Below are 23,364 nucleotides of genomic sequence, written 5' to 3'. Positions count from 1 at the left end.
CGCTTCAATTCGTCCCACTCGTTTTACGTCAGCTGTAAGGATAAGTCCATATGAATAATGAAATTTGATATATACTCGTATAAAATAAGGTTGAAAATCCCGAGAGCAAGGATGGATCGATGAATTTAACAGGAACAATACGACGCCATCTGGCGGAAAGATTGCGATTCCCTCAGTGCGCGGGGCTCGTTACCGCCGCTCGTACGTATGCGTGGAAGAATATATTGAAGAATTTTAATATAAGGTACGTAATCTAATTGTATATTCTGTATTTAAGGTGATACGATAGCAGTATTTATCGAGAGTTCAGAGTCCATTTTAACGTGTTACCACGACTGCGATACATAACAATATTGTTATTAATTGAGAGTCATTTAACCTATCGTATAAGGATATTTGTGTACACCTTCCTTTTAACTTTAATACAATCTAGTGCTTTATAAAAGCGTTACTACTTTTATAACAAAGTAATTATCAATGAATGACACTGTAATGTTCGCGATAATTGTCATTTCCATTATCTGTCATCGTTTGCATCTGCACTGCATTAACCTCCGCATGCATCGTCAATTTCAAAAGCCCGAAGTGCATTTTAATTAAAGTAAACGCTTGAAAGATAACCCTATAACTCATTCAGAATATTCAATTAGACTTATATTTTTATTTAGGCAAAAAATTTGGGTAGTACTGCATATTTGAATAATCTCAAAGATAAGCCGTGGTTTTATTATTATTAGATATTGTCCGGTACGTTGCACACATCCATCCAAATAGTCTCATACTATAAAGATTCAATTAAGTTTATTGGAGATGTTTAGGTATGCATTTTATTTAGGCTCTTCAGACGGTGTGGGTGGCCAAATATTTAACCACGATAATTCGGGTGCATGTACGCCCGGTAATATCTAGAAAAATATTTGAGTACCTGCTCCTCTTACGTACAAAGCTAACGTTAGTTACCCCCGATTTTGTACAAGCACTTCAAGGTTGTACCTATTTAGAAAACATCAAAGAAATGCTCATTAGAGGGGCTGAGTAGAAATTCATCCCTGTTGGGTAAGCAGTAGGTAAACAGTACGTCGCATGACCGCACCTCAGAGGTAATGAGAAGGCCAAGGACAAAAATGAAGTCTAGAGCTTTTTATGAGAGGCTGCTAAGAGCTTCGTTTTTTATAGACATGTAAAAACATTTATAGGGCAATATATATTGCAAATAAACCGAGTAGAGACTCATACAAGCAATGAATAACAATCAAATGGGGACTTTACCCAGTGCTGCTAGTTCAAATAAGTTCATCATGGATGTAATGCTAAAAACTCCTTTCTCTGCATTAAGGGCACAATTTAATATTGTGTGCTCAATTGCATCGTTCTTTATATATAATTATTCTTGACTTTACAAAACTAAAAAGAAGTTATAAATTTTTAGATTAGATAAGTAGGTATGCAAACATCATGTTGGCAAATCTTTGCTATTGCATGATTGTAATTTGAATATCAAGGTTTTCTTTAAAAAATATCTGGACTAATATAGACTTCGACAGTAATATTTAATACAACAAATTCTATAGTCCAATACTTATTAATGTCCTTATCGCAGCGTTTAGGAGTAAATATTTATCATCTATATACAAAAATAAATCATGCATAGATAAAAAGGATATATTGGGAAAACACTTCACATTTTTTATTAGGAAGGCTTTCGAAGTTATATAAAAGATTTCTTTCTCTACACAAGTCGTAGGGTTTTTATAAGAACTTTCAAATTCCCACAACACGGGCAGACATTTCTGCATCTGTTTTCTGTTGTTTATGGATAAATAATAATGTCAGTCAACGACATTATACGATAACATAAAGTAACGGTCAATCCTCTCATAAACGTGGAGGTGAAGATCTCTTCTTTCGGGAGCAAAAAGCTATAACATAAATTATCTTTGTTCAGCTTTTTAGTAGCGCGCCAATACGTATTCTAATAAAACCTTTTATTTTGTCAACTCGACTTGTTTTAATAACGATTCGATTTTGATTAATGGTTATAAAATATATTATGGTATGCTAAGCAGTAAGCACATAGATATAAATAAATATAAGTAGCCGTAGGTTAGTGGTGACGTGTAGATCTCAGGTTATTGGGCACAGGTGGCCGACCGCCTATTTGCATTACAAATAAGTTTAATGAAGAAATAAATTCATCTGTGCGGATATGAGCAGTGTCCTTAAGGTTCTTCATAGACAAGAGATGGTTGGTAGACACTTCTTTCTCTATATATACCTATGTTTTGACTCTATATACCTAAATAGCATCCCGCTTCGTAAAACCGCGTAGAAAATTTAGTATTTTCATTTAGATAGATCTTAATTGTAATTCAAATGTGCGCGTTTGACGTCACTTCAATTTATTAATTATTAATAGTTAATTGAACAGTCCATTGTTAGTAGAAACTCTAGTAACTATAGTAAAATTAACCTATTGAAAGTCACCCTGTCCTCATTCTAAATGTAGAGCATCCTCCTATTGAGTTACCGCATTTGCTCTAATGCATTATAACACTTATAATAGCTGACCCGGCGAACTTCGTACCGCCTAACAATGAATGTTGTGTTACAGATTAGCTGAACTTAATTTATGATTTTAATTACCTATTCGCGACGTAATTTTATCTGAAAATTGTGGATATATTTTGTCCCTATATGTACCCTATATTTAAATAGCGATTAATATTAAATGTTTGACAATTACCCATCAACATTTAGTATAGGATTTTCATTTTATAATTTCGCAATTTTTTAAATTATATTTAGTTTTTTTTAGTTAGTAGGTTCAACATTAATTAAGAAAAAAAGTGACGTGTTTTAAAAACAGCAGTTAAACAATAAACTACTACTAGTTGCAAGTAGATTTATTAATAAGTAGACTTTATTAGCACTCATTTCATATAAGTCCTAGTAAATGAGAAAACGTCGGTTTCTGATACTAATACCTGTCTAATCAAAAAATCGTCTGCACAAAACATTCCTACGAAGAGTCTTACAGCGACTCTGGTAAGCGCAATGTATGTTTTAAACAAAATTTTACGCTGAATCATATTTAGTCCAACTCACGATAGTCGAACAATGTATAGTTTACACCAGACACCGGATTTCATAATGACGTATGAATGAAGATACTTAGTACTCAACAATTTCATAACATCCAGTGTAAATTCAATGCTGTAATGGAAACTTCTTTGCGTTAAATTCTTCGCATATTACACAGATTAGGTATTGCTTCTTTCAAATTGATAAATAGAAACAAATTGTTTTATATTGATAGTATTATATGTGTTAGCTATTCTTTAATATAGTTAAACAAAGTTTGACAAAAAAGCCGAAGCAAGAAAACTACAATTTGATGTGCATTTTTTATACTTCATTATAAAATAATAATCAATAGATTCGATCCCCGGCTGAGACGAACGATGTGATGAGCATTTGGTGTTGAGCTTAGGTCTTGGGTGTTTAAATATGTATTTATATGTCTATCTATTTATAATATGTATGTATATCCGTTGCCTAGTACCCATAACACAAGCTTCACCAGCTTAGCATGGAACTAGGTCAATTGGTGTGAATTGTCTTAAAAAAAAAAAATAGTTTTATAGGTTGATGAGTAATAAATGATTACTGTTTTATTATCAGTTTTCGCATGTCCCGTTAAAACTAGATTTAATATCAATGGTAATTTCAAATTTGTGTACAAATTGAAGTCACAAAGTACCTACTTGATGTTTTACACCTAATATACAATATTTTAATTAAAATAATTAAAAATTATACTTTTTTAATGTCAAATATCACGATAATTACTGTCGAATTATAATGACGTAGCATTATTGTCAACATAACAAAGACAGCGCTGCTGCGACCGCAAATCCCGCAACGTTTCTATTTCCGCACATCTACATTGCTTATCATGAAAGAGCAGTGTTAGTAGGTTAGGCGTGCGAGTCACAAAATCGAGACTGTCCACCGATTAAATTTACTTTATTTAACACTTTAAGCCAAAAATAAATATTTTAAGAAAACCGGAATATATTAGAGTCGAGACTTCGCGAACTTTGACTCTCGTATGTCGAAAATAGGATTTTGTGATTGTCTTTCGGTTTCTCTTTAAAGGAAAAATCATATTAATCTAAGATAACCCAAATTATCTTCATAATTACTATAGTGTATAATTAAAAGACCTCCTGCTGTGACCGTTATTGTATTATGTATTAGCATCTTGAGTGCAGATCATAAGATAAATTCACACATGCAACGCATAAGGTTAGCGTAAACTTATGTTGAACAAAAAATGTTATCCCCCGCGGCCGCCTCCGTGAATCAATTGCTCAATACTTAGATTCAATGCGTGTAAGAGAGATATTCAGAACGAGAGGGCTATGATTTCGCACATTAGCGCCTGACCGCCCTGACGAGGCAATTGATATCTTTATTTTAATTTATAAGCCAACTTCGAAATCTCCGGGGACGTTATTTTTCCAAGCGTTTATTAGCCATTTCAGCTTGAAGCATCTTTACCTTCATAGAAACTCCAGCAGACACGATCGGACTCCCATATTTGCTAATAGTGACCCGAGGGAAGAGAAATAGGCGTAGAAGGCTCCTGTACGTACTGAGGCGCATGCTACGAGAAAATTCTTTCTTAAAAAAGCATCTAGCGGATCAAGACACTAATTATAGGCCATATTAGCACTGCCAAACAAAACTCAAATGCAATCTAAGAACGAAACCCAATTTCCATATGATTATCTCAATGTATTTATAGTATCATCGCAAACTTTGAAATAAATTATACATTGTTGAAATTGTGAATGTATAATTTTAAAATTTAATTTCTTATTATTTTACAGACATTTTTGTTGAACATTTATAGAAATTAAAAAAATACTTTAACAGTCCAATGTCCATTGCACTGGATTACGATACTTAAATTACATAATGTGTGAAATTTCACGAAAAACATTGCGTAAAAACCTGTAAATACTAGTTTCGTGTTAATAAAAATAAAAGCCCAATAGCTAAGGGCTGTATTGCGTAATAGCCAATTGTGTGTGGAAGTTTATGTGCGTCCTTCGTCAGTGGCAAGGACAAAACAAGGTTAATCCTATTCCCTACTTATTTTGTAAATGCGAAAATAAATTTTCGTTTAGTTTAGCTCTTTAGGTTTGGGGAAAAAAGTTCGTATATGCTTACACAGCTTATGACAGAACGCACTATATTGTTCTAATCAAAGCCAATTTGATTATTTAAGTGTCATAGTGCCCGAAATCAAAAACATAAAGGTTATTTTGTAAAAACATATACATTATGTAATAGTTAGTACTGAATAACTAATTATAATTCACGGTCTTTGATCAAATTATTTAACGTGAAAGATGAATTTTATTATCGCTTTCATATTGTAAGTTTTTGCAAAAAGACAGTACATATATAAAAATGATTTGTTTTCGTTTGTATCGATAAAACTTGGGAATGGGTGGACTTAATTTTGATTTAAACGTAATTTTGACCTTGAAATATTTCAGGGATGTTCAGGGAAGGTTTAAACGTTAAACATAAATAATAAGTAAAGAAAAATACTAAAAACGATAATTGATTTTCCTATAAAAATTGTCACGTATTGTCATATAAGTATTTAAAGATCCCTTGTGTTTCATAGCTGTAGTATGAGAACTCTTTGTTTAAAAAAAAAATATTTTAAGTTATGACACAAATATATGTTGGTGATTCGAAGTTCACCGGATCATTTTCTTTTTTGTTCATTACAAATATAATGTATATACAACCAATTTTCATTATTCACGTACGGTTTCATTATCACTCTAGTTGGTCACGGCCAAAATCACTTATTTCATAACAGCATCTTTAATTAATATTTTTCCTTTGTTTCAGGGCTAGACGTTGTAATAATACAGATGGTTCATTCACACGAAAACTGCAGGCGTAGGCCCGAGTGATGTTACGCACTTGCAATATTACATCGAAAACCTGCCACCATTCTTGAGCCAAGATTCCATTTCGTTCGCACTCTCACTTTGCGAGTAGTCGCGCGTACACGTGCGAGACTCGTTATGCAACAAACATAAACAAATGCAGTGAAAACGTCTTGGCAATTGTCACGGCAAGTGTTAATTAACTAAGTTGGTGTAAGTGCTTGTGAAAATGACATCGCGGTCGAAGGAAAAGGTAGCGGCGGCGTTCAGGAAATTGTTCCGAAGCTCTGAGAAGAGGGATAATGATGGCGCTGGACCGAGCGGTTCGCCTGCTAGAAGGGGCTTGTTCAGGCGACACAGGTGAATTTATATTTTAAACAGTCTTTCCAAGAATACATCCAGCATTACAGCATTAAAGCTGCCTCCAACGGTCCCGAAATTAATAATACAAATATGTCAATTTAAAAAAAATGTTTCGATAATCTAATAAGGTACACTTATTGTATATACCAAATCAAAATACTGAAAGCAAAAGAAATAAATAGAGAGAAAACTTAGAAGCCATACTGGGAGTTGACATGTTTTTCCGGTTCAAGGCGATATTTATTATATAATAAATTGTGCGGTTAAATAAATGTACCAACATGAGTATTAAAGGTTCTTTAAGTATTGCTTTTACGAAATAGTCAAGTTAATCTCGAATTCTCATTACGACTTACTGCAGTACAATCGATAATAGATTACTCCATTTCACGAAAACTATCAAAACTTGCTTATTGTTAAGAGAAATCTAAACAATGGCGATCATAAAATAATCATGTAGTCTAATTTTAGGGTTGTAAGTTATAATGTAGTGTGTTATAACGTATTCGATTCGCACAAGAGAAAAAACCCAGATCCGCCCAGTACAATGGTTAATAAAATTGAGTTCTCCTTCCGGAGGGTTAGTCATTTATCTTAGCAATATCATACACTACATACATATAAAAATCTCAATCTCTCACAATACTACCGATGGAATTGTAGAGTACTTTCGATATTTGAATTATCTTAGCAATATCATACACTACATACATATAAAAATCTCAATCTCTCACAATACTACCGATGGAATTGTAGAGTACTTTCGATATTTGAATTATCTTAGCAATATCATACACTACATACATATAAAAATCTCAATCTCTCACAATACTACCGATGGAATTGTAGAGTACTTTCGATATTTGAATTATCTTAGCAATATCATACACTACATACATATAAAAATCTCAATCTCTCACAATACTACCGATGGAATTGTAGAGTACTTTCGATATTTGAATTATCTTAGCAATATCATACACTACATACATATAAAAATCTCAATCTCTCACAATACTACCGATGGAATTGTAGAGTACTTTCGATATTTGAATTATCTTAGCAATATCATACACTACATACATATAAAAATCTCAATCTCTCACAATACTACCGTATTGTAGAGCACTGTCGATATTAACTTCTTTTCTTATGTACATAAGTGTACTTGTTTACCTATATGATAAAGTTATTTTGACTTGACTTGACTTGAATATTGGAGTGCCAGTGCTGTTCAGCCAAATGGGCAGGCACGACCGGGGTAGTCACTGAAGTCTGTCTCACAGAAAACCGGCGTGAAGGGATGCAATAGGTTCATCTTATTGTACTCGCGTTTCGTGGTAAGTGAGACAACCGGAGCCTATCCCTACCTATAAAGTATGAAGGTGCAGTTTGAACAGAGGTTATCCCAGGTACCACACGCTTTCGCTGTGGAGAATCCCCATGGGCGTCCACCACCGAAACATTCAGCATTTGGACGGACAGGCTGGGCCGGCCGGTTACGCACTTGCGAGCCCTCTGGCATTGAGAGTGTCCATGGGCGGCGGTATCACTTAACATCAGGCGAGGTCTTTCGCCCGTTTGCCTAAAAAAAAAATATGAAAGAAAAAAAAAACCTTGACAAACAAGTTAGTAACTTGGAATGTGGGTGCATTCTAGTTACTAGAAAAATAACTCTTTGCCATAACTTTATGACATTACTTACTTTTTTATAACTTCCATAATTTTTACATAACTTCCAAAAGCTTTCTTGAAGTTAAGAGGGGAAAATATAAAGTTTATTGAGCTTCATGTCCCTTTTATAACTTGTTCTTCACAATGAAAGACCTCATAAGTGCAGAAAGAACCAAAAGTCCTGTTTACATCATCAGAATACAATGTCTTTGTGACGTCGGGATAATTATTGAGGAAATCATAAGTCGCAAAGAGATTGTAGAATCTTAATGTTCTTTGTAAATATGCGCATTACTGTATCGTTTATTAGTTCCTTAACACAAATATTGACGTCACAAATATTATATTAGGCGAATTCAAGGATTTTCTATAGGTGTACATTCATTTTTATATATTTCTTAAGTAATTAAGTTTATGTAGCTAAAAAACTTGTAGTTCCTAAAATCTACATAACCTTACTTTCCACGAAGTCTTTTGCAAAACTTAATACGATGACTGATCAGTCAGAAAACGATCGTTTTTCGTAATAGACAAATAACTGATATTTATACCACGCCGAAATAGGCTATTTGACAGTATTTAAAATACTGCCCGCCCTGCTTTTTTGCGTCCTGTAATATAAAGAATGGGAAAATTAAGTATTATTGAGAGTAATTCGTTTAACATACCATGTAAAGGTAATACTGACTTAAAGAAAGGAAAAAAAATCTTTATTATACACAATAACAGGATACTTAGGTAAAATAAAGTGCACTAGCCCCCACACTAGGATTCCATGTATTGTGGGTAAACTTCCTTTTGATTCCTACGTAACACCAATTTATAATTAAACTATTTTTTCACAATAAGAATATTTTCGGTATCGATTTGGATTGAAACAATATCGCATATATTTGTGTAATTCAAGAGCAATAATTAACACGTAAAAAACTTTAAGTTGGTTTACGTGTTTACAGGCATGATAAAGTTATAGGGCCTGGTGCGACGCCACCTTACCTCTAGAAGTTTTGGCGAGTATTGTTTCACTGGAATCGAAGTCACTGAACCAATAGACATATAGACAAGTCTAATGGCTTCAAACCAGTGAAATAAAGAGTTTATCTAGTACAAATAAACAATTATTATTTTTCGTAAGAATAATATATTTAGAAACTTAAGATCTATTTTAAATAACTGTAGGCCGTTTTCATTAATTGACTTGGAATTTTAAGGTCATTTAAAGGTAACCGTTAAAGATCGTAAGAATTAATTACGTTCTTGACCTATTTTCGTGTCGAACTATTTTTTTCCTTGTATTCACTTTTACTGTTTTCCCCTTAAACTAACCTATGTAAATCTAACAGTAATGTTGGGATGATAGAGCAATGGCTACAGCGTGCGACTCTCATCCCTGAGGTCGTAGATTCGATCTCCGACTGTGCACCAATGGACTTTCTTTCTATGTGCGCATTTAACATTCGTTCGAACGGTGAAGACCCAAAAAGTCGACGGCGTGCGTCAAAAACAGGAGGCTGATCGCCTACTTGTTAGATTGACAAATGATCATAAAACAGATACAGAATTTTGAGGCCCAGATCTAGAAAGGCTGTAGCGCCACTGATTTATTTATGTTTTATTGTTAAGATAACAATTGAGCTACATATCTACAGAGATATATCTGAGAATAGCAGATACGTTACCGTCCCATTTGGATGTGCTTTTCGTCAAATTATAATAATTTAATGTTTAGTTTAAAAATATCAAGTACTGTCAACACATTGAAGTTCAGCATTGAGCGCGTGCCCCCATTCTGAAGTGTCAACAATTTAGGTCGAGTGGTGACTGGAATCAGGGAATGCAATCATGTCATATAGCCAAGCAATCTTCCAATGAAATACTTGAAACATCTAAATCACAACATATTGTATAACGTCCGTACTTAAAGGTCGATCAGATTTAGAAGTTCTTGGGCTTACAATCCAGCTTATGATAATAGTTTCGTCTCTATCAAGGATACACTATCTTGTGTTCTATTTGTTCCACATATAACAGAAGAAGTTAGTTGATGTAGTGCCATCCAAAATATTGAGATAAATTTTTTGCCACAACCTGGGACAAATCTCATAGGTACTTCACGTTTTTAGCAGTAGTAGTCCAAGCCGAGGTCATAACCCTTGTATCTTCATTATCTTGTGGTTAGCATGTTGAATTGCATATCGGCCTCGATTCAAATCCCGGGTAGGAATTGTTATAAGAAAAATGGGTACTTACGTATTAACGCCACCGCGGCAAAAATTCTGTTTGGTTTGGTTAGGTTAGTATATTAATATTTATTATTCTCAAACTTTATTTAAATATCATCAAATTCGGGCGACGGATTTCTAAATCGTTACCAGAATTTTTGCCGCGGTGGCGTTAATACGTAAGTACCGAAAAATTAATGGCAGTGTTTAATGCGACCCTACCCTTCCTGAGGAGGCTAAGTCAACAACGCAGTAAGTTAGATGAACGGGGTATTGTTCGTACTGATTTATTATATGCTGTTTATAGATTTAAATACAATTAAATTACGTTTTTAGGATTTAATTAATAAAAAATTGTTAGAAATTGGATTTTTGTTCAAGTTTTTTAAAGCATTAAATGTGAATGACTATTCTTATGCTGTTTTGATTAGAAAATAACATTAAAATATAGGATTTTGCTATTTTATTACACAGTAAACATCACCCGTACAGAACTGTGTAATGTGGAATACAAAATACGTACATCAGTCCGATTATCGATATATCAAGGTAAACGATACGTACGTATGCGTACGTGAATGTTAAGAAACGACATTCCATCATGATGATTACAAGCAATAGTTTTTAAAAGGAAATACATTTTGCTAAAGCAACGTAATCGATAGAATTTAAATAAAGAGATGTTTTGGTACTGTCTAGACTCTAGAGAGTACGTATATAACGGTTTAAAAAATTAATATCTATAGTCCTAAACGTTTTCGCAGTGTTACACGAAAATTTGGGGTGCATAAAAAAAACATGAATTTTGTAAACAAATGAATTTTGGTCGTTGGTGGAAATTTTTAGTATGAAAAAATGATAATTGTAATAGAATAATTTATAATCCAATTAATAATATGAATGGTTTAGTAGGCGATTTCGAGGTACAATTAGAAATATTAAATTTATACTATTTAGTAATTGTACTAAGTATCAAATCTTTAAACAATTTGCTCTACGTATTATGAAACATTTCCATTCAATTAGCGATTGCTGTTTGCAAAACAGTTATGAAATAATAGCTGCTAGCCGTGACTTCGTTGGCTAATACAGCAAAGGGCCCTTGTACTTCTCCAGGGTCCCTACATAAAATTCGATTAACCTTGGAGTCTTGCATTTTCTAAGATACGTGTAACAAAAATCAATGGCAATGAATTTAAAACGTAGAAACTGCCAGCAAATTTTAAATGAACTAAAGAGCTGTTATGTTATACAACAAAATAAAGATGACTGAAATCAATTGAACCCATGATTAGGCACCTGGCGAGTTGCAAATTATTTTGATGTAAACCGAAAATTTCTATAGTAGATGTTTTTACTTTGATGTAGGAGTCGTTTTTTTGTCAAGTACATTGAATCATCTTTTACAGATGGTCTTATTACCGTATCTTACATCAGTACCATTTGAGATAATTTCATGGACGTCTCTGAGTTAGTCCTACAAAATCACTCTGTAAAGAAATCATAGCTGTTTTAAGCGTTGTTTTAAGGGAGCGTTCAAGTATTACGTAACGTATTTTGGGGGGGGGGGGTCCTTTTGTAAAACGTTACGATGCGGGGCGGGGATTCAATGACGCGTTATTGTTAATATTTTTTTCGACTTACACCACATAATAGTAACTAAAGAGTCACTAGGTGGTCACGAAACGTTTTACTATACTTGGGTACAGTACTGTACTTGGGTACTGAAAAACGTTACGGCGAGTTACATGGGGGTGGGGGGTCAATAATCTCCAAAAATTGCGTTACGTAATACTTGAACGCTCCCTAACTTACCAAGGCTTCCTATAATAATTTGTATTTTGTAAATTACAGAGACGGAGTAACACCGGCCGAAACAACTGCAAGTTTACCAGCCAGTCCAACAGGCAATTCGCTCTCTAGGAAAAAGGCTGGAGCTGCAACTGATGTAAGAGAAAGAGCAGCCGCGGTGCGCACGCGCCGACTTATGAAGGAGCTTAAGGAAATTCAGCGATCACATGAAAACCGGTCCGATCCAGTGTTCACGGTAATTTTTTTAAGTTTATTGTGTATTCAATAAGCTTACATACTTGGAAAACATAACTATCTTCTGTGTATACCGTGTGTGTATAAAAGTAGCACACTACTAAACTTTATTTACGTCAACCCGATTTAAAAAAACGTGTGTTTACTTACGTACATGCGTTAGAAGTTATACTTCTTTGGCGTAACAAGATAAAAATATTTACAAAATAATTCTACGTTTGTAGAAAAAACTACACTAACAATATAAAAAAATATAATTTTGACTATAGCTAACCTCACTGTGTCGGTTTTTTGTGACATGTAAAAATTTACTCTCATATTTTCCCTAAAGCGCCAAAGATGTATAACTTCAAAAATAACTTATGTAGGTATGTATTTTGAAACATCGATGATTATAAAACTTTTTTTTAAATCATCGATTTTAAATAAGTCTTTAATTAAATAATTAGTTCTAAGTTAAACCATAACAATTCAAGGAATTTAATATTTGGTCATAATTGTTCGAATCGGAATTGTACTAAAACATCGCATTCCCACTGCATTGCAGTATCTAAGATTAGATGTGTAAGTACATCTAAATATTCCAGATATTTCCGAGAACTCGAATCCTAGGGATTTACCACTGTATATTTTATTAACACTTGCTCGTACGGCGATGACATACGAAAACATATCGACCCAAACAACGATGTGTCAGACACATAATGATGACACTGCCCCGTGCCACATTAGCTCATACCATATTACACTTACAAAGCAGCGTTATAATAGTGTTGGTCTAGTGGCTTCAGTGTGCGACTCTCATTCCTGAGGTCATGGTTCGATCCCCGGCTGTGTATCAATGGAGCATTTAACACTCGCTCGTACGGTGAAGGAAAACATCGCGAGGAAACCGGCATGTCTTAAACCCGAAAAGATGACGGCCTATGTCAGGTACAGCAGGCTGATAACCTACTTGCCTATTAAATTTAAAAAAATGATCATGAAACAGATTTAGAAATCTGAGGCCAAGACCTAAAGAGGTTGTAGCGCCACTGATTTATTTATTTATATTTAATAGTAGATCAATTAAAATTAAACTGTACCAAAAACATTTGGTTGATTGGTGATTTCTGTATCGTTTTCCTGATTATTTTTTCTATGTGAACAAATAGATGAGCCTCCTATGCACGTCACACGATATTAACCGTTAGCTTACGAGCTTGAATCATTAACGGTGGGACCAAACGACCTCAAGAAAAGTGACTAGACTAGACATAATATTTATTACTTTAAAAAAACACACACAGAAACACTCATAATAACAACAACCAAAGAAAAAAAAATAATGAGAGATAGCATGTTTTTTTCTTTAAGGAACAAGGTTCGTTTTAAATGTGTAATGCGTGTGTGCATCATGATTTTCCCTTTAAGGAACAAGGTTCGTTTTAAACGTGTGTGCTGCGGTTGTAATTGGCCCTGGCTCAGTATTATGCTGAGGAGCAGACTGTTCCACTGGGCTGGTCATTCTGGACCACAGCAGCACAGACTAACACTGCTTTACAACCATATTAATAAAATTTCGACTCTTTAAATACTATTACGCACTTAGAATGTAACTTAACTCTTTATAGACAATAAACGTATAAATTGTTTTAAAGGTTGAGCTGGTGAATGATAATCTATTCGAGTGGCACGTACGCCTGCACCAGATCGATCCCGAGAGCGATTTGGCGGCGGATCTTCGGGAGTTGAACATTTCCAATATTCTCCTGCATCTCGTTTTCCCAGAGAATTTTCCGTTCGCCCCGCCATTTATGAGAGTCATCGAGCCCCGAATAGAGAAGGGATTTGTTATGGAAGGTATATTTCTAATTATAAATACTAATTTTTACGTTCTTTATTTTTTTTTATTTTTAATTAAATTTAGACGACTCATTGGTCTAGTGGTTAGTACCCCTGACTGCGAATCCATGGGTCCCGGGTTTGATCCCCGGCTGAGACGTACATCGATGTGATGAGCATTTGGTGTTGTACTTAGGTCTTGGGTGTTTAAATATGTATTTATATGTCTATCTATCTATAATATGTATGTATATCCATTGCCTAGTACCCATAACACAAGCTTCACCAGCTTAGCATGGGACTAGGTTAATTGGTGTGAATTGTCTTTAAAAAAAAATCTTTTTGGTACATATTGCTTTGTTTAAAAGCTAAAGAGAAAAATAAAGCTCGGTAGGTCTTGAATTCGAATCTCAGGGATTGAATTTTTTTTAGCATAAGGCCTACTACTATGTGGTCAATTCTTTGTATAATCGTTTCTAAGGTTCTAAATTCATCGATATTTGAAATTCCTTATTCAAGATGTAAGATAAGAATATCATAATATAATATTAAGTAACAACACTTAGTGATTTGAGCCTGTCCAACCATTACATCGAGAACTGAAGTGCAGTTTTTATTTCATAGAGAATTCTACGACGTAGCAAATTACTGGAATTTTGGATGTCCCTAATCCAAATAAGTTTAGGATCGTAATTTTTAATCTCTTTGTGCAGAAAGTGATGTGAGGTCGTAGCGGGCTTCGATGTTAGGTATATTGTCAACACTCTTATGTCACTATAGCTTGTACCAATCATCTTAATACTTAATATATTACAAAATAAAACATTTCGTATGACCTCCACGTCGGTTCTCTTTTCTCACTAAGTGTACTTTTACAGCAGTCGTGATCAGCAAGCAACCCTTAAATTCAGTAAAACCTTTGTTACCATACCTAAGAAGTCTTTAGTGTATATTTGATTTTATAAGGTGGAGCAATATGCATGGAACTATTGACGCCCCGTGGCTGGGCATCAGCCTACACAGTGGAGGCAATCGTGATGCAATTCGCTGCTTCAGTAGTGAAGGGACAAGGGCGGGTTGCGCGTGCGCCGCCTCGCTCTTCTAGAGAGTTCTCAAAGAGACGAGCAGAAGAGGCGTTCCGATCACTCGTCAAGACACACGATAAATACGGCTGGGTTACGCCTTCATTGTCAGATGGTTGAAGAAGTATGGTAAGAGTTTACTAACTAATATAAACTAAAGAGTAAATTAACTAATATAAACTAAAGAGTTAATTCACTAATATAAACTAAAGAGTTAATTAACTATTATAAACTAAAGAGTTAATTAACTAATATAAACTAAAGAGTTAAGTAACTAAAATAAACTAAAGAGTTAATAAACTAATATAAACTAAAGAGTTAATTAACTAATATAAACTAAAGAGTTAATTAACTAATATAAACTAAAAAGTTAATTAACTAATATAAACTAAAGAGTTAATTAACTAAAAAATAGTTTTTGCTAATTATGAATTTCTGTTTTGTTCTTCTTATAGAGGTTTTCTATGTTTGTTTTATTATTAAATTTAAATATAATGTTGTTCTCAGTCATAAAAACACTCCTGGTCTATCTGGTGCAGTGTTAGGCCCCGAGTTTCATGGGTCAATCATGGGTTGCACATAACCTTCACTTTCACCCAATAAAAGTTCATTTTATAAATTTTTGTGTTTGATTTCAGGTATTAACAATGAACAGAGAAGAAAGGATCTCTTGTAGATAATTAATTTTAGAACTTAATTTATAGTGAACATTTTTTAACTCTTATTAACAGTATGGTGAACATAAACATTCCTGTACTTATTTTTCATGTTTTTGCATGTGGTAAAATTCATTCCAATTATGTGTCAAGTCTAGAATAAATGTTTTATTGACCATTGCGGTGAACATGTGCCAAAATGTATTAAATGCTCAACGCTTAGAAAAATGTGTGCTTCTTTTTAACCATCTAATTCTATTCTAATAATTCATTCTATACTTCAGATAAGCACAAAATTCATTCTATATTATTTGAAAAAAATTATTATATAATATTTCCGTCCCAAAGTCATTTAAATTTTATATTGTATAACTATGTATTCAATTATTCACACTTAAGCTTTCAGACTTTAGTTTAAGAAAATTTTATTCCAAATGAAATTTAGTGCTCAAATTAGACATCTTATAATTAGAAATTGTGGCTTGTGGCAATATTTTGATGTGTAGATATAAGTATTATAATATGTAAGATTGATGTTGTTTACTCTGTGAACCAAAGATTTATTTTTATGTAAAATTCAGTGCAAGTTGTGTACTTTAAATGTTATCGATGTAATAAAGTACTTGCTCAAATGTTCATAGTTTCATTACTACTACAGACAACTATAAATTTCAGGGAATTTACAAAATATAAGCAGCTATACTCTCCCAAATCTGTTGTTAGAAGTATAGTATAGTATATTGGCCAAAGCAGACCAATTTTTTTAAATCTACAGAGTTATCAGCAAATACTTCTTCTCGTACATAGTTCGAACTACCATATCCCAGAAGTCTTTAAAATTTAGTTACCTGAGTGTTTGTTTCTGTTACGCAACAAATGTTTATTTCATTTTTTTGGACTTGAACTTGACTCTGAATTTAGTTAAAATAACAATGGGATTATAGGGGCTAAGAATAAATTAAAAGTATAAACTAGTTAAAGACAGTTATCATATTTCACTTTTTACAATAAAAAATTAAAATTAAGCATTAAAAATATGAGATGCCTGAACACTGATCACTCGCCCCCTCTCAAAGCCAACACTAAGTGAAGAACAGAGCCACCTTGTACCTTATAATCTTGTGCAGTCTTCTCATCATTCCTGTAAAAAATATAAACATCATCAATCTTTACATCTCAGTAGGTGTATTAAGTCTTATTTATGGTGATAAATTATGAAAAATATTGAAAGCTACACAAGAAAAATGGAGCTACAGTAATATTTATATATTACATATATTATTTATTTAAGTTCTTTTCCAACTCTGGCTCCTTATTTTACAACTCTACCTACAGACAGATATCCTAGACCCTTCAAACTGTTATTTGTATCACAAATGACTTCATCTTTTTATATTAGTAATGATATAGCATTATAACAGCGCCGACGACATATACATACATAGTCAAACAAAGCCGATTCTTACATTTGCTTGCCCGAAAAGATCAATCTCTGTTGTTGAGGCGGTATCCCCTCTTTTTCTTCAACCCGTTCTTTAATTCTCTCTACTTTGTCTGTTGGCTCAATGTCTATTTCAATTTCTTTTCCAGTAAGAGTCTGCAAAAGACAAGGTTAAGTTTCTTCACATTTTAAAACACGAGAATTAGCAAATCCCAAGGTTTTACCTTAACTTTGATTAACATTTTGTTAGACTGCTGTGCAAACTAATTAAATACGCAACTGATCAAGGAACTTAAATTCTTAATTATTTTGTGGCAATAGTTAATCTAAACAATATGATTCAGTTTCTAATCCTTAGTCAAACACTTTGCAAAAACGAAAATTTATGATTTCTCCTTGCGTCAAATGTTAATGTTACTGTCAACTATCAAGCCATAGTCAAGTAATTTGTCAAGACTCCTGACAAATTCTACTATGACTTGATACTTGACAGTTACTCAAGACACTGACTTAGTGACTTTACTTGTTAGATGTTAAATGTTAATTGTTCTAGGGATGGCGATTCTTTACGAAAAAGATCGATTTTTAAATCGATTCGAATCGTAGTCTAATGAATCGATTCACGAAAAAATCGAGGCCTACAAAATCGATTCTTAAAAAATCGATCTTTTTTTCAAGTTTGCGTTTACAATGTAAATTTGTATCAATTTTACTAAAAACAAGATTAATATTGCAATTAACGATATCTTATCAATAAATAGATAATTGGACATAAAGTAATCGTGAATGAAGTATGAACACTTCCATCAATAAGAATTCCACATATTACTTATTAGTTATTTCAATGCTGATTATTCCTGTGTAAAAGTAAATTTAAATGATAATCACAACTAACAGAACAAACTGAAAATAATAGCGTCAAAGTAAAAAATAAGAAGCGCTTTACTTATTTACTTACCTACTCTCAATTAGTTATTATTTCGCAACAAACACTACATGAAAATCTGATGAAAATCAATCATGAAAATACTTATATTACGCTAATAACAGTATTCATTAAACGACAACAACAAATGAATAATGCAATATCAATCGTCACAGATTATAAATACATAAAGTCAAAGACTACAAACGTAATTTTTTTATTAAAGAGAGGCGAGTAAAGGATACTAAACATACAGCCATCTCGCGAGTTTATGAGTAGTTAACTCTTTAACCGGCAGCACTCTTATAATTCAGGCACATTCAACTAAATGCAAATAATTGTATGGTTTATACCAAAACAGAAAAAATCGAATGTCGATTTTCAAGGGTGATATATCGATTCAGTGAATCGACACAGTACTTCATATCGATTAAAAAAATCGATATTTTCTGCTCGAAAAATCGATTCTTCGATTAATCGATCTCAGATCGCCATCCCTAAATTGTTCATTGTTGGCTTATGGCTATTGCCTTGCCTTATGCCTATTACTTTAGAGTTTAGACTTGTTTTCTCTTTAATCATTAATGCAAATTAGTAAATTACTAATACCAATCAAGTTGTCTGTATTTTGTGGATTTAGGATTGGTTAATTTAACAATTCACAATAATAATTGATCATTGTTTTTAATTTCCAGATTTAACTTACTTATTTTTTTTTAATTTTTAATACATATTATTTGTTTTATAGGATTTCTAGAAAATGTCCAATGTAGACGAATTGTGTAAAAGGATCGACAGTTACTTCATGTGTATAGGTCAGCACAGTAAATAAAATTATTTTATTTTACTGCTATACCTATATAATTGCTAATATGTTAAAAACATTCAAATGTTTTTTTCAAAATTTCAGGAGATGATGATGACTACTTTACATTACTCAAAGAAATTATTCAAAACAAATCAGATGTTAAGTGCAATAATACTCACTTTGATTCAATTAATGGCTTTATTCAAAATATAATTGAAGAGGTGAATGAATTAATGAATGTAATTAATAACACTGCAAATATTTTGATCAGTGTTAAAAATCAGAAGATATTAAGAACATGTTACCAAGTAGTAATTAATGTTGGAATTTCAAATTGCTTAATTCCTGGCTTGGGATTACGTTTAAGATTGGACAAATCAGGAAATTTTCTTCCACAATTGCAATTGACTGATGAAGAAAAATATAAAATACTTATGCAATGTACAGACTTTCTTCATAAAAGCTACCAAGTTCCGATACTAAAAAATATAATTTTAACTTTTCACCTGTCTGACTATTTAGCAGCCTTAATACAACTTGCATTTGCACCTTTAAAAAAGCCTGGAGTATATGAGAATTTTGTAATGACTGAGGAAAAGTATATAATTCTTAACACTGAGAGAAAGATTTATATTGAAATATATGAATATTTAGTCAAAAATTGTTTTCAACCATTGCTTATGAAGGAATTGCTAGTTTTACAAAATGTTAAAGAGGTTAATCCTCCCCTGTTCGTCAAGAGAACAGTAGCCAAAGAAATGAGCAGACGTCTTATTTCACCTGGAGGATTGCTCAGCCTCATCAGATGTTTTATAGAAAGTCATAACATTGATACAGGAGTAGAATGGACAAAAATAGATATGATTTGCAAAATTATCTGCAATAAACATGGCAATGTTACAGAAAGTGAATATCTGAAAAATATTTGTAGTCAATTAAAACAAATTTTTTCTCTTAATAACGCCAACTATTTAACAACTGCTGCATCTTGTCTGGTCAGTTTATTTGGGAGATATCGAGAAAATGATGATGTCAATTGTCTCTTGAAAGACATTCTTCAACCCTTTGATTATGAATCAATTATATCACAACCCTGTGACCCTGGTACTATAGTTTTAACTTCACAAGAAGTAGACCAAAAAATATTAATATTACATGCATGTGTATGTAGCACTAAATCTGATGTACCATTTAGGATTTTGTCTATCAATCTGAATCTTTTATTAGCATTATTTATGAAATGCCCCAGTAACAATCTGAAAATTAAATTAAATGGTATAATAATAAAAATCCTGGAAAAAATAGATAAAGATGAAGTTTATAAAACTGTAAAAGAAGTTATATATGACAAGCCAAGACCACTACATTTAAATGTAGAAGAATATAACATGGGCCTAATATTAAAATGTGCCAAAGATGTAAACATTCCTATGGAAGAAAAGATATCTCTCTTAATGGATTTATTTAAAAACTCTGAATGTAAAAAAGTAACAGAACATCTCTTTACAAGTTTTTTACAGCTGCTTATTGACCTGTTACAAAGTAAAAGAAATCAGTCACTATTAATGTTAGAAGAAGATCCAATACTGCTGACCGAGCAACATGAGAAATATGCCGGTCTACTTTTACTTTTATCTGAAGCTTCATCAACACAAAAAGCCACACAAATCTTGAAAACTAACCCGTCAATAGCTATTGACTTCGTAGAAAATTTATTGATCATAGACAAGGAATCTGATGAATGTGTAACTATAGCTTTAGCATTACTTAACTCAGTCCTTAAACATTCAAATGAAGAATTTGGACATAAGCTAATACATTTAATACCAACACTTGAAAAATTATCAATGAGAAATGATGATAATAGTATTTTATGTCGAGAGCTATTATCTTCAATCAAGAGTGTTCCTAAGTCTGATTCAGCTTATGACAAAGCTTTATCAAATGTATTTGATGAGATTTTACCGGTGAGGGCTCATGGTATTATGGAACTAAGAAAACTAATTGATGCTGGCGACACTGAAACTATTTCAAAGAGGCATTATCTGTTTTGCCTGTTCCAGGTAATTATTTAACTTTTTTAAATATTCTTCTTTATGACTTAGGTGGTTTCTGCGCTTGATCCCCTTTTAAATCAGATATTAGCAGGCACAGAAGCCTAAACATTGACTCAAAAGTTAGAGTGTTAATGGTAAGTGCTCTATGCCATTACTCCATTCTCTTGTCTATTTTACAACTAAGATTCAATCACACTTAATAGGTTTAGGTTCAAATGCCCTTATTTAAATTTATATGAGGTTTCATTTCGGCACACTATCCCTAAATATACAAAATTAAAATTATGGTTTGTATTATATTCTATTTTTTAATTGGCTTTATATTTGTTGTAATATACAATACACAATGTTCATTAAGCCTATTTGTTGTTTTTAGATTAAAATCATGCACATAAATGGCTTACATTTGGCAATTGACTGTTTCAGGAACATTTAAAAGACTTGGACTCCTATGTGTATTTATCTGCAATCAATGGAATAGCATCACTCGCTACACATTGCACAGAAGATGTATTGGGAGTTCTTTGCAAGGAGTTTCTTCAAGTGTCTACAGAAAATATTGAAATAAGTGAAAATAATAAAGCGGAGTTGCGAATGAAAATTGGTGATATTGTTGTCAAAGTTACGAAACGCCTTGGTAAGTAAAAATTGTCTATGGGCTCAATATGCTTTAAGCATACAATACGTAAATTCGAATAGTTAACGTAATAGAATAGTAACAATAAAATCTTATGAACTTCATCAAGATGTGGAATTAAATGTGGAAGCACAAAGATCCTTGTTTGTTGTTAGACGATAACGTCGCAGACGCTGACATATTTATATATTTTGTTTAACTTACGCTAGTAAAAATTAACTCTATATGAAAAATATAAAACCTTACTGTTACTTCTAAGTTCTAACAGTATCGAAAATATTGACGAAAATTAAAAAGATAAAATCTATAAATAATTTCAACTATAATGTTTTGCAGTTAAAAAGTTTTTAATTGGTTTGGATATAATATAGTAAAATTATGTTTGGCGTCCGTTTTTAACATATTTAATTAGGACCCTATAATTTTAGGTGAATTATCAATAATACACAAGACAATATTATTGAATACGTTCTTATGCGGGTGTCGTGATGAAGACCCCTTGATAAGAGCCTCCGCTCTTTCCAACCTTGCAGAGATTGCTTTGGTATTGCATTATAGAGTTGGAACTATTATATATGAGGTATGTTCTCTGTCTCTCTCTCTCTCTATGCTTTCCTTCTTCTCTTGCTTTCGCTCTTTAAGTAGATTTTTAAAACATTTAGCTGATTATTTTCCTACCAGAGAGTAATCTCTGGAAATTGGTTTTAGTTTTCGATTCGAATTCATATTTGGTTTGTCGTCATCAAGGTATTATTTCTATTTAGTCTGTATTTTTTATTGTTTTTGTGAAATTTCGATGTATATTAAATTGTTCTAATCTAATTCGTATGGAGTCCGAACTAGATAGGTCTGCTATAATGCCTGCTGTCTGTTTGAAATAATATTTTGTTTGAGTAAAAATATCATATTAAACCTACTTTGCAATATATATCCAGTTCCGCTTTACTATACTTTTTTACTTTTAGATTTCTTATATACTATCTGTTATTAATAACATAGGTTCAGTTTTGAATTATTTATGTATATTTCAGATTCTTATCTGTATTTGGAGTATAATAGAAAGTGATGACGTAATCGAATGTCGTCGTGCAGCTGTCATGGTCATATCGAGTTTACTAAAGGGTTTAGGGCGGGATACATTAATTGAATTAAAGGACAATCTGCTACCAATATATAGAGGCTTAAATAAAATATATAAAAATGAAAATGAAGATTCAATTGTTAGATTGCATTCTCAAATAGCCCTCGAAGAACTTAACGATATTGTCAAGGAATTTCTCTTCGCTCAAATACCTATGCAGCGTGATATGCGTATAAGTGAATTAAATGAAATAAAATTTAAATAATATTTGCTTTTTATTACACACATTTTACACCTTACTCATATAAAATACCTTACACATTAAAATCTTGTATTGTATTGCTTTTTTATAATTACAATTAGGTTCCTTAAAATACTTTATTAATGGTATTAGTCCAAGTAGGTTTATACTGACCTAACACAAAATATTTACAATTAAAGCTAAGTTTAGGCAATTAAACAATGTATCGCACACTTTTAAAACACATCTATCAAATCAAAATCCTATACATTTTTGACATATGGGACTCTGGAGCGCAAACTATGACTCCCGTATGTCAAAATTCAATA

At 32.6% G+C, this 23,364-nt stretch overlaps 3 protein-coding genes across 5 annotated transcripts; 2 read left to right on the top strand and 1 right to left on the bottom strand.

The window, feature by feature from the left end:
• Positions 1-104: 104 nt before the first annotated feature.
• Positions 105-16,477, top strand: LOC125056574 (ubiquitin-conjugating enzyme E2Q-like protein CG4502). Of its 3 annotated transcripts, none has more exons than XM_047659740.1 (6): positions 133-244; positions 5,938-6,338; positions 12,092-12,284; positions 13,924-14,125; positions 15,074-15,318; positions 15,828-16,477. In XM_047659740.1, the coding sequence occupies exons 2-5, from the start codon at positions 6,208-6,210 to the stop codon at positions 15,307-15,309; spliced, it is 762 nt and encodes a 253-aa protein (XP_047515696.1). In that variant the 5' UTR covers positions 133-244; positions 5,938-6,207; the 3' UTR covers positions 15,310-15,318; positions 15,828-16,477. The 3 variants fall into 3 exon arrangements, with proteins under 3 accessions (XP_047515698.1, XP_047515696.1, XP_047515697.1); XM_047659741.1 differs by having other exon boundaries at positions 15,822-16,477; XM_047659742.1 differs by lacking the exon at positions 5,938-6,338 and having other exon boundaries at positions 105-244.
• Positions 16,478-16,817: 340 nt separating this feature from the next.
• On the bottom strand, positions 16,818-17,685 carry LOC125056576 (NEDD8). The gene is made up of 3 exons (XM_047659745.1): positions 17,511-17,685; positions 17,312-17,442; positions 16,818-16,986 (listed from the first exon to the last, which is right to left on the bottom strand). Exons 1-3 carry the CDS (start codon positions 17,526-17,528, stop codon positions 16,902-16,904), a joined length of 234 nt encoding a protein of 77 aa, XP_047515701.1. The 5' UTR covers positions 17,529-17,685; the 3' UTR covers positions 16,818-16,901.
• A 1,411-nt stretch (positions 17,686-19,096) lies between these two features.
• Positions 19,097-23,061, top strand: LOC125056570 (transport and Golgi organization protein 6). Its single transcript, XM_047659730.1, has 4 exons — positions 19,097-21,082; positions 21,503-21,713; positions 22,142-22,293; positions 22,745-23,061. The coding sequence occupies exons 1-4, from the start codon at positions 19,253-19,255 to the stop codon at positions 23,057-23,059; spliced, it is 2,508 nt and encodes an 835-aa protein (XP_047515686.1). The 5' UTR covers positions 19,097-19,252; the 3' UTR covers positions 23,060-23,061.
• The last annotated feature ends 303 nt before the right edge of the window (positions 23,062-23,364 follow it).

This window comes from Pieris napi, chromosome 15, assembly GCF_905475465.1.
Source record: "Pieris napi chromosome 15, ilPieNapi1.2, whole genome shotgun sequence".
Taxonomy (NCBI): Eukaryota; Metazoa; Arthropoda; class Insecta; order Lepidoptera; family Pieridae; genus Pieris; species Pieris napi.
Note: the sequence above shows the minus strand (reverse complement) of the source record. Positions and strands in the feature narration are given on the sequence as shown.

Excerpts from the sequence above, each read along its gene's own strand:
- LOC125056574 (XM_047659740.1), top strand. The coding sequence starts at position 6,208 with ATGACATCGCGGTCGAAGGAAAAGGTAGCGGCGGCGTTCAGGAAATTG. Across the intron at positions 6,339-12,091 it reads GGCTTGTTCAGGCGACACAG|AGACGGAGTAACACCGGCCG; the intron begins GTGAATTTATAT and ends TGTAAATTACAG. Across the intron at positions 14,126-15,073 it reads GAAGGGATTTGTTATGGAAG|GTGGAGCAATATGCATGGAA; the intron begins GTATATTTCTAA and ends TGATTTTATAAG.
- LOC125056576 (XM_047659745.1), bottom strand. Across the intron at positions 16,987-17,311 it reads ATCTTTTCGGGCAAGCAAAT|GAATGATGAGAAGACTGCAC; the intron begins GTAAGAATCGGC and ends TATTTTTTACAG.
- LOC125056570 (XM_047659730.1), top strand. The coding sequence starts at position 19,253 with ATGAATGTAATTAATAACACTGCAAATATTTTGATCAGTGTTAAAAAT. Across the intron at positions 21,083-21,502 it reads ATCTGTTTTGCCTGTTCCAG|GAACATTTAAAAGACTTGGA; the intron begins GTAATTATTTAA and ends TGACTGTTTCAG. Across the intron at positions 22,294-22,744 it reads TTGGAACTATTATATATGAG|ATTCTTATCTGTATTTGGAG; the intron begins GTATGTTCTCTG and ends TGTATATTTCAG.